The sequence below is a fragment of the Lepidochelys olivacea genome, assembly GCF_965140295.1.
Source record: "Lepidochelys olivacea isolate rLepOli2 genome assembly, chromosome: 12".
In the NCBI taxonomy this organism is placed as follows: domain Eukaryota; kingdom Metazoa; phylum Chordata; order Testudines; family Cheloniidae; genus Lepidochelys; species Lepidochelys olivacea.
The window spans coordinates 25849512-25861627 of record NC_140422.1 but is presented as its reverse complement, the minus strand read 5'-3'; the positions used below and the strand labels follow the sequence as shown (position 1 = coordinate 25861627).

At 39.7% G+C, this 12116-nt stretch overlaps 1 protein-coding gene across 1 annotated transcript in view; it reads left to right on the top strand.

The window, feature by feature from the left end:
- CDH5 (cadherin 5) overlaps positions 1-12116 on the top strand; it is a 57484-nt gene that overhangs the window by 30360 nt on the left and 15008 nt on the right. The window contains exons 2-4 of the mRNA XM_084644978.1: positions 1941-2136; positions 8815-9103; positions 9195-9311. Of these exons, the coding sequence (XP_084501104.1) occupies positions 1954-2136; positions 8815-9103; positions 9195-9311 (589 nt within the window). The 5' untranslated portion in view covers positions 1941-1953. The remainder of the gene's footprint in view (positions 1-1940; positions 2137-8814; positions 9104-9194; positions 9312-12116) is intronic.

The following is a 12116-nucleotide window of genomic DNA, read 5'->3' as shown; positions in this document are numbered from 1 at the left end:
ATAACCTGATTTAAAAACCTTTTACACCGTGTGTCAAGAGACCCTTTCCGCATGCAGCTTTTAAAAACAACAAATGAAATAGGTCTCTGTGCAGGCTTGATCCAAAAGGCTCTAGCCAACCGAGCACTGGTGAATGGGTCCCTGCCAAACTATCCCTTGAACTTTCTTACATACAAGGTACCTGTGCCTCGTCTCCGTACAGCCCTTTGTTTGATTCGTTTGGGTTCTCCTGGCCAGGGTCTGGAGTCTCAAACAAATCTTGGCCCAGCGGTCTGGTTTCGTGTTTCTCCATCGCGTTGTTCTTGCAGGTACACGCATCGTTAGCGATCCCCGTTTCCCCGCTCCCATCACCCGTGTCAAACACTGTTTGCCACAAAGGTATGTTTGTTTCTTCAGGTCCCATAGCAGCAACCGTATAATGTCTCTTCATGAGAGGCTTGACTGCTTGTGTTGGCCACGGACTTCTAGGTGCAGCCATCTTTAATCATCAGACCCATTTAAATAGAAGCTTCTCCTTACTTAGGGAGGGAGGCCACCTGATACTCTTACCAATAGTTTAGGGCTGCCATTGCTTTCCCTCCCTAAAACATAGGGGGAAAACTATTTTATCACTATAATTTAGTTTTATAAACAGGTTCTCTGTGTTTTTAACCCTGGGATGTTTCTGCATGCTCACTTTTTATTGAAACATATGCAAAAGTGCTAAATGAAGGGATGTGTCTTCATATAGGCTTGTCTTTTCAAGTGTTCATTCCTTTACAAGACATAATATAACTTTTACTTGCACTTGTTAAAAAGTTTGGGGAAGAAGCAGCCTTCTTATCTCTGATCCACTGACTCACAGATGCTGTTTTTATGTGGCAGTCACTAAATCTTTTGCTAACAGGGGTTCTGCTGCAGCTTCAAATTGTTCTTACTAAAAAATGACCAATTTAGTCTAAAACATAGGGGGAAACTTTTAAAAATTGTTTGTTATTCAGGGCTTATGGTTTTAACTTTTATTAAAGCCCCTATGTAAAAGGGCTACATGGTGGGGAAAAATGCTTGGGGTGTGGTTTTTTTAGATAAGAATAAGGCAGTTAAAGATGGGTGGGGGAGGGAGATAGCTCTTGTTTAAAAACCTTGGGATTATAGCATTGGTTCAGGAATCGCGGCTCCCAGTGGCTGCAGTTCGCTGCTCCAGGCCAATGGGAGCTGCTGGAAACGGTGTGAACCGAGGGACATACTGGCCGCTGCTTCCAGCGGCTCCCGTTGGCTTGGAGCAGCGAACCGTGACCACTAGGAGCCATGGTTGGCCAACCCTGCAGATGTGGCAGGTAAACAAACTGGCCTGGCCCGTCAGGAGCTTTCCCTGCACAAGCGGCGGAACAAGTTTGGGAACCACTGCTCTAAACCTTACCAAAGCTTTCTTATTTTTAATCTTCATGCTCTCACACACTATTCTTTCAACCTTTTTCTCTAAACAATCAAATGTATCAAAGCACAAGCACGCAACATACCCCCTATTCAAACATAAAAAAAATAATCTTTTCTTCAAAATGACTGATGGCGCCAAACTTCGGTGCCAACAGAAATGGGGACGGAGGGCAGGATAAGCCGTAAATGGGACGCAGAAACCTTTCAAAAATACATGGTGATGAAGCTATCGAGATACATACTACTGATGGAAATTCCATTTTTTTTTAATCAGGTTTAGTTCTACTGTAATGAATTGGCCTGATACTCTAGGGTAAATCCAGTAACTTCAGTGGAGTTAATTGTGACCTATATTAGTGTGTGAACAAAAAGGTAGGCTCTGTAGGGTTATAGGTTTGGATGTTGAGCTCAGCCAGAGCCATTTCTGAGCCTTCATGAATTTGGCCATCTCTAGCAACAATTTATCATTGCTTAAGAAATCTGTTCTATATTCCCTACTGTTCATATTTTACAATGTTTTCTAGGTTGCAAAAGAAGATGAAAACGCTTATTCTCCTTTTCTCCCTGATCTTGGCTCCAGCCTCCGCTTACACAGAAGATTTCAAGACAAAACTAAATCTTTCACCAGACAGTCATAAACGATTTAAAAGAGAATGGATCTGGAATCAAATGCATATCATGGAAGAGATTAATTCACCATTACCACATCATGTTGGAAAGGTAATTAACAATGTCAATCAGTCAGCAGTTACTAACTAGGGTGAATTAATACCATCCAAGAGCATGATGAACAGCGTTACTTTTTGACATTGTAGATGTGATAGAAGAAAGAAGAATTGTAATGTGGTTTTAATCCCAAACTACAGGATAGGGGTAATGGTAACAATCTGAAGATTTATAATAAGCCAAGAAGAATGTTACAAAAATAAAGTTACTTGATTTGTAAAATACAAATCAGTTTTATAGATTGGTTAGGCATCCGTGCAACTGGGGAGTATTTTGGTGGCATACAGATGTAATGGGATGAATTGTAAATTAGTTGCACTAAATATTACACTACCATTTTATCTTCTTTCTGAAGCACAGGCCAGAATTCTGTCTTTTAAGGGCCATATCTTCTGCTGGTGTAAATTGGCCCAGCTCTGTTAACTTCAGTGCAGCTACATCAGTTTACTCCAGCAAAGGATCTGGCTCATGCTTCTAAGTTCTAAATAAATGTATTGAGAAGTGAACTTGTGCTTTTGTTACAATATTCATAAATTCTGACTACTGTTCTCCTTTTACAGGGAAAGTGAGTATGAGGAAGTGGTTGTGGGTGGTTCAGTATCAGAGACAAAACTTGATTACCAGAGAAACTGTATAATTCTATAGACAATAGAGAAATGATTAGGTAGTTTAGCATGCCAGTCTCTCTCCCTAGATACACATTACTACTTCTCATCCCCCAATGACTGTACATTAGTATCTGGTTATTTAGGGAGAGTTAGGAACCCAATTTACAAACTGCTTTGGGAATTGTGGAGTTAGTGATAAATGCCTGCAGTAAGCAGGGGTAGTTTTACAAGACTACTTAATAAATTCTCTCTCTCACACACACACACAAATCACTCATTTAAATTTAAGTATCAAAACTATGCTAATCTTATTTACCCTCTACTCTGACTCTCCGAAGTCAATTCTGCTAAAACAACCTATAATCTGCAACTTTGATAGATTTATGTGGCAGTCATGAAACAAATTAGCCTACAGAGCATTTTGAGACAGTTGATCCACCAACAAGCAACACGGTCTATTTTGAGAATCCAGTTTTACTGAAAATAGATTTAATCTGTTCATTGTGCAGCAGAAGTGCATATTCTAATTACTCCACGGTTGCCCCCTAAAAATCACATATGACATTACTGAACTTGTGCTTCACTTTTAAAAGGATAATAAAGCTCTGATATGCTTAATATGTGTAATTGTAGATTCATGCGTCTGCATTTCATTATTAACTGTAGATACCAATCTGTGCAGATCAAAAAATGAAGAGTAATTTGAATGAGATGCTTTATTTGTGCACATTTTTTTTAATTATGCCAGAAGTCAAGATGCGCAGAGTATATTTGATGCAAACACAAAAACTTGTGTTGTGTGCTCATTTAATTTGATGATTTGTTATTTCTGCACACATGAATTATAAACAGCTAATACAGCAACATAGCTAAGGAATGGATGTAGTCAGTGTGAATAAATCAGATTTCAGAAGTTAATGAGTTTATGAATAGATTTTACCCTCACCAAGCACCTGATTCAAAGCTCAGTGAAATCAATAGGAGTCTTTCCATTGATTTCAGTCTGTGTTGTATTGGGCCCAAAATACAATTGTAGCAAATCTGAAGAAAGTTCTTTCTGCTTATTACCTTATGGATTTCTTTAACAGGTCCTAATTTCAAAGTCATAGGTCAGATCTACAACTTTACCGCAAATCCAGAGGAAAACTACCTTTCCAAAAATATATTACCAGATCTTCAGCTTCTTACAGTCTCAGAAGAGTTTAAGTCCTACCACTTATATCTGCAGGCTTCCTAAATTATACTGTATTTAGACTAGTGTCATTATCAGCACTCAATCAACTTATTTCCGCGTGCATGGCAAATTTGCATATTCTAATTAAACAACTGTGTTGACTGCAAGTCTCTGTAATAAGAAAAATCAGTCACCATGACATATAAAATGTCTCATGAACACTAGATGAATTAAATATACTAAAGGGATACAATTCTAATCTGTCAGCCATTCTCCAGGCATGCTGCGTTCATGGCTAATCTCAAACAGGTTGTCAATTTTTGTGTTTTGTTTTATTCATCGAGCCATCAAACAAGAACCATGAAAATTTGGCAGCTAAACCTGACATGCATGCTATATACTGCAAGAGTGAACATCATTTGAAAGGCTCCCTTTAGGTATACGCAAAGGGTGGGATTTTAGGCCATTGCCCACCACTCTTGAAATTTACTCTCGTTAGACTTCATGTAAAAGTTTACAATGGACTTTAAAAGGCAGAAGAGTTATACCAGCACTCACTCAGTGGTTTGATTACCACTTTATGGTAATATCTTAGATGCAGTTATGAGATTGACTTGTTTGGTTTTGTTTCTTTTAAAAGAAAGCCTACAGTTCTCAGATTAGACCAAAATGGGGGGGGGGGCTGTGTTTGGAAATGTTGTAGTCCTCAGGTTTTATCACAATTTAGTAAAAAATTGTTAAAAAAAAAAAATGAGCCTTGACCTACTTGCAAACTCGTTTTCTATAGGGCATTGCTCATAAAATCCTGTGATTAACTGCACATCACCCTGGCAAAGTTCTTCAAATGTAGTCCTTCAATCTGAACAAGTTTGACACTTTTCTGATAAATGCAGCTGTACGTTTTCTTCCCATGTACGACAATCAGCATCTGTCAGCCTGCCTTGGTAAAATGAAACAGACTTTTCTGGATCAGTGCTGTTTACTGGCAGAGAGCGAGAGACAGAAAGAGGCCATAGGGTATTCTCAGATAACACAGGGCATTTCTGTTTCATTTCAGACCAATTCAATAGGAGATTGAGGAGAACACCTCTATTCCTGGTGCTGTCCTAAATAAGAGAATAATTCACTTTGTATGGTGCTCTGTGGTCTTCCAGCAGTGGAATGCTTTTGATTACTTTTCCAACGTCTGCATTCAGTGCATTGGACTGAACACTTAAGTCTTTAAATAAAGGCCACAGCAGCAGACATGTAAAATTGAGTGACAGTAGTAGGAATATGCTCATACAGTTTGATTTTATTTTTTATGACCTGGGATGCTTTCCCTGTAGGTTCATCCCCACAACTGTAGCAAAGGCAATTTTGGAAGTCCCTGTGCTTTACATTCAATCAGTAAAACAGAGATTGTGAGAGAAGGCAAAGAGTACGCTCCTACCTTTAATATGTGGTGGAAGTTTTTTTCCCCCATGTGCTAATAGGACAACAGTGGAATGGAAAATTTACATCACCAAGTATAAGAAGAAAAGAATTCATACTGTAAAGCAGAGAATCTTCTATTCTTTGTAGTTCAGTTAGAGTAGGAATGGACACAGTAATGGGATGCTAGCCAAAATTCTGTGAGACTGTCTTATCAGTCGCCTGAAAATGTATCAAGAGAGGGCACTTCCTTGGAGCATTGCAAGGGGAAAGGGCTGATCCAAAGCAAAAAACGTCAGTGGAGAAGCACTTATCCCATGAAGAAATAATATTCAGGCATCTGCTTGGGAGCTAGACAACACCCACAACAATATGAATTTTTCTGACACATTTAAAAGAAGACTGCTGTAGGGAACAATCTGGCACGACTCCCTGAGGGGATGAACTAGCCAATCTAATAAGCTTTTTCCACTAATCGGACCATGATCTATCTGGGCAGATTCTACCAGTGAGAAAAGTAAAAGCTAATGAAAAAAGTGTTAAACCCACCAAAATTTACAATCTCTCTCCCTCTTTAGCTAGACTTTCATATCAAAATCATAGCACCTAGGCCTAAGACCACTTTACGAAGTTAGGAAGCCCTTCAATGAAGAGAACTTTCTTCCCACAAACTCAATCACAAAATTAACTTTGAAGGAACATGTTGAAATATACAAATACCTGCATAGAATCTACTTATTGAAGAGTTGTTTTTTTTAAAATCGGAATAGTTTTAAAGCCATCATAAGCATCTCTCTTCACTAAGGAAATATATGAATGGTGCAGAGCTGGTGTAAAGGCTCTGGGTCACATCAGTATGGTCCCTGGTGCAGGGGATGTGCTGGGGCATCCCAACAACCTGAGAAGCCTTGGCTGCCAGAATGACCTCTGGAGGTCACTGTGAGCCAGCAGAGTTCAAGCTGCGCTAAATTGCATCTTCGGAGTTCTAAGTCACCCCTCAGCAGCCACAGGATCAGGGAGCCACAAAAAACGTGACGTAAAATGGGGACTAAAGGAAGAACAATTCCATGACATACTACAAAAAGGGAAGGTGTAAACAAAAAACTGTTTAAACAGCAATAGCCTGACCATCAGCAAGCTAAAGCAGAAATGCTAAACACAAAAACAAATGCAACCTCTGATAACATCAGAGATGTAGGACTGGAAATTCTTGGTTAATTATAAGGACTGCCAGTGAGTATCCAACTGCAATAAATGGAATCAGAGTGCTAATATATCGAGTACATATATCATTGTATAATAAGTGTTATTTTAAGTGGTTTAAATCTTCTGACAGAAATTGGGAGATAAAATGTGGAAATAGAAGAATCATAAAGTTACCTCCAGATTAATAATAATGCACAGAACCAGTAGGGGGAGTGGATTCAATTATTTTTAAAAAGTTGATCATATATTTTTTCCCCTTTTCCTCCATCCTTCTTATGTTATTCATCTTCTTAAATTGTAAACTACTAAATCTTATTACATGCTTTGAAAGCGCCTAGCACATTGAGGTTACTACTATAACCCAAATAGCAGTAGAAGAAATAATACATTATTAATACCAGGATGTGACAGATGATCCACCACTCCAAGGGGCCCTGGATTCCATGGATGAAATCCTGACCCAGTTGGGCGTTTTGCTATTGACTTCACTGGGGTCAGGATTTGACCCCATGATCCAAAATCTGTGATAAGTGGAACACGTGCCTAATGATCATAGCAATCCGAAGTTGAGTGTTTGCATAATATTTCCATTACAGAAATTATAAAAATCCTCAACTGTTCATCAAGTCCATTTATTTTGTCAGTTGAAATGTCACATACTTGCTCTGGTTCAACATTTGGGTAAGGTTTACAAAAATGGCATTAAAACCAAGAAACTTAAGCCTAGATCTTCAAAATTAACTAGTGATTTCGAATGATAGCTTAGGAAACCTTATTAAAAAGAGGGCCAAACTTTCAGAGGGTGGGTCCTAGGCACTTTCTGGAAATCAGAAAGTCATTAGTCACTTTTGAAAGACTTGGGATAAGACAACATTATTGGAAAAACAAAACTGGTGAGCGTTTCCAGTCTCCGCATTTAGGTCTGAAAATTCAGGCCATTTTTAGTGGGACAATGTATATTGCTAATAGCTGGATTGAACTTATAAAAAGAGTAGCTAGGAAGAGGTGATAGTGGAAAAGCGATATAGGCATCAAATGGCCTCAAAAACCCAACTGTAAAGTTTGGTGGTGCACTTCTGGGTGTATATAAATGTCGCCTTTCTGATTGTAAATTGGATAACTGCCTGTCAAGGTTCCTCCCCCACTCTGAACTCTAGGGTACAGATGTGGGGACCTGCATGAAAAACCTCCTAAGCTTATCTTTACCAGCTTAGGTCAAAACTTCCCCAAGGTACAAAATATTACCCCCGTTGTCCTTGGACTGGCCGCTACCACCACCAAACTAATACTGGTTACTGGGGAAGAGCTGTTTGGACGCGTCCTTCCCCACAAAATACTTCCCAAAACCTTGCACCCCACGTCCTGGACAAGGTTTAGTAAAAAGCCTCACCAATTTGCCTAGGTGACTACAGACCCAGACCCTTGGATCTTAAGAACAATGAACAATCCTCCCAACACTTGCACCCCCCCTTTCCTGGGAAATGTTGGATAAAAAGCCTCACCAATTTGCATAGGTGACCACAGACCCAAACCCTTGGATCTGAGAACAATGAAAAAGCATTCAGTTTTTTACAAGAAGACTTTTAATAAAAAATAGAAGTAAATAGAAATAAAGAAATCCCCCTTGTAAAATCAGGATGGTAGATATCTTACAGGGTAATTAGATTCAGAAACATAGAGAACCCCTCTAGGCAAAACCTTAAGTTACAAAAAAGATACATAGACAGAAATAGTTATTCTATTCAGCACAATTCTTTTCTCAGCCATTTAAAGAAATCATAATCTAACACATACCTAGCTAGATTACTTACTAAAAGTTCTAAGACTCCATTCCTGTTCTGTCCCTGGCAAAAGCAGCATACAGACAGACACAGACCCTTTGTTTCTCTCTCTCCTCCCAGCTTTTGAAAGTATCTTGTCTCCTCATTGGTCATTTTGGTCAGGTGCCAGCGAGGTTACCTTTAGCTTCTTAACCCTTTACAGGTGAGAGGAGCTTTCCCCTGGCCAGGAGGGATTTCAAGGGGGTTTACCCTTCCCTTTATATTTATGACACTGCCCATCCTTCAAAGGGGAAAATGAGGCAGGAATTCCCTAATTTATACTTGATTTGTGCAAACCAGCAATTGCAAATTATTTATAGATGAACTAAAGTAATGGCTTTAGCTAGTTGTTGAATTTATCTGTGTGATTATTATGTCCACCTCCAGGCTTAAAGTGTTCTGTTTTCAGATTTTAAAACTCACTTTTAACTCCCTCAACTATGCTTTCTAGATCACATCAAGTGCAAGGAAGAAGAATGCTATGTATGTTCTTGAGGGGGAATATGCCAACAGCATCTTTAAAGTCCGTGAAGACACCGGAGATGTGTATGCATTTGAGAGGCTGGACCGAGAAAAGAAATCAGAGTATAATCTGACAGCTCACTGTATTGACAGAACAACCAACAAGGAACTGGAGCCACCATCCACATTTATCATCAAAGTCTATGATGTTAATGATAATGTTCCTGTGTTTGTACAAAAAGCATTCAATGGTTCTGTCCCAGAAATGTCACCAGTAGGTAAGTTCTTTGACTACTCATTTCTCCTTATGTTTCTGTTTAACAGAGGGGATTTTTAGTAAAATGTATCATTTGATAATTCCTTCTCTAGGAACTTCAGTCACCAAAGTGACAGCAGTGGATGCTGATGACCCAACAGTTGCAGGTCATGCCACAGTTATATACCAAGTTATTCAAGGAGAGCGCTATTTCACAGTTGATGAATCTGGTAGGCATGACACACATTTTTCGACTTTTACCATATACGTTACAAAATGTCACACGTTTAAGCCTTTATCATTCTAGCCAAGTGGGAGAAGGAGTTGGAAGTTTAGTCATCAGCAAGAATGTATGTATTTACAGAGAGGTTTTGTTCTGGTACAGTGACAAAGTGTCAATGTCTGTATAATTTAGGAATGTAAAAGTGAACTGAAAAACCAAAAGACATTTGTGTGCTAACTGCTGGGGGGGGGGGGAGGTAAAGGGGTGAGTTTTCCCCGGTGAAGGCAGGTGCAGCGAAGGCAGTATAGCTCAAGGCTGAATTGAGCTGAATTTAGCCAACAACTTCTGTTCTGAGTGAGCTCATTCATGCCACTGACCAGGAATAAGAACAAGATAGCACAGAAATACTGTACATCACCGAAATTCTTAAACCTGTTATAGGGCAAGGGGTGGCTGTATCCTAGACCCTTCATTCAATCTCTCCATGGGCATCACTAAGTGACAGGCTCATGCCTGTATTTCTCTCAGGGTGGAATCCCACAAATAACCCCACTTTTAGACAGGGTCCTCATGTCACAGTATCCCTGTTTGCCACCCAGGAGTCCTCTGCTACAGATTTCCCTTTGGCAGCTGTGACCAGCTGGTAAATGCAGTGACAGAGAACAGCCTCTTCAAAACAAAAGTATTAATAACGTATCCATAGGAACGTAACAGAGAGGGAAAAGGTTAACACAGTATGCATATAGGCTTTTGTTATCTCCCGTAAATCTTTACTTGCCTAAATGTTCAAGTTTGTCCCAGGACAAGTGTCTGCACCTCTCCAGCCTCTGCCCCCATCTCAGTCTGATTTTCATTGTCTCCCCCTGAAGAGCTCATAGAGAGGCAATCCTTTCATCTGTGTCCAAGTGTCTTTGTCCTGGGACCCCTGAACCCAACTAATCCAGTTTATGCATCTCACTGGGGGGATAACAGGTAGACTTTCAGCAGTTGATTTGGCCCTTAAGCACTGACAATTGAGTTAGTCATTGTCTGCCTTACTGGAGCTTTGTAAAACCACTCAGAATTGTAGTTAACTTTTATAAATACTGTGTTTACCTCTATTTTAGGTCTACCATCATGCTGTTTGCTATATGGGGCAGAGAGTTAGCTCCCACCGTCTTCATACCAATTACAAGGCATAGATTCACTAATTTTTCCAATAAGTGCAATGGTCACCTTTTTGATGATATAGTACAGCAGGAGGGTTCCTATAAATATTCAAACTATAGAAATACATTTGAAATATGTAAATGAATTTTACCATTTCCCAGAATCTTTATGCATATAAATAGCAGCTTCAAGCTGAGGTTGTGTCTATAGATTAATTAAAAAGGAAGTCTGACAGCTTTTCCAGACACCTTTTGAGATAGCGTACAGCACTCATTTTTTCCACCACCCACAGTCAACTGATCTCCACTAGAGAAAAAGGCTGCATCATTTGTTGAATGCCACGACTTCCATTGTTACATTAGATGCATTCACGTACAAAGCCATGGCACCATAGTTTGGCTGGATGTACATGCATGCAGCATAGCACTGAACTTGACTTCTCCAATAAGTTCATGGAGACCTTGCTCTGCAAGCCCTCGAGGACCTTTGTGGAGCTATTGTTACACGTTAACGTGCTTGATCTGCCAATGTTTTCTGTGTCCAGCCACACCTCAGATTATTCCCATGCTAAGTAGAAATAGGGGGCAGCGCATGAGCCTGATTATATCCAGATGTACATAAAATATTGCTTCTACAGAGTACATGTACACACTTTAAAGGGCTTTACCCTTACTCCCAAATACCTGAGCGTTTCCTAATTCATTCATCATACAATAAACCCGGCTATTAGATGTACATGTTTAAACCAGTAACGTTATTCCCAGCAGTACACTGTGCAAGGATCCATTACTTTTTCCAGCTGCAGTACCTCTACAAAGGATATCTATAATAGGAGAATACTATTTAGCCAGTGTTTGTGGCTTTGTAATCAAAATATTCAAAAATGCAAAATAGTGTATGGAGATAAACAAAACATCCCATCATTTAGAAATCAGATTTCTAACCACAGCATTAGAAGCAATAGCCAAAACGCTACTTAAAGCCAACAGCAGAAGTACACGCAGGGACATCTAACAGAAGATTGCCAAGAAGTGAAAAATGCTAGAATAAATGTGACAGGTTGGACCCCCCACTTCGGCCACCTGATATATTGGGGTCCCAGTGAGCCCACCAGCCAAGGCTCCCTTACCCTGTCCTGCTGCACACGCGCACACACACACACACACACCCACCCCCCAGTCGGGACACACCCAGCTGTAGAACCACACAGAATCTGCAATCAGCAGTGTGTGGAAAGACTCAGCTCGGGGAATTGCCCAGCACTCTAGTGCACACACCTTCTGGAGTATAAACCCAAAATTATATGGTCTTCCACTGTATGGAGATCTATACAGCGTAAGCTCATGAAATTCGTTCTCCCCCATCCCCTAGTTATGAATCACACAAACCAGGTTTTAGAATAAACAAAAAGATAAAAGTTTAACAACTTCAAAAAGGTAGATTTTAAGTGATTATCAGGGATAGAAAACATTAAAGCAGATTACTGAGCAAATAAAACAAAATGTGCCAACTAGGCTTAATGCATTAAAGAAATTAACTACAAATAGTAATTTCTCACACTAAATGTTGTTTTATGCAGGTTGTAGAGTTTCTTGAAGGTAAACTGCACTGCTTTCAGCTTAAATCTCCTCATATACCCTTCACAGGCTGACCTTTCTCACCT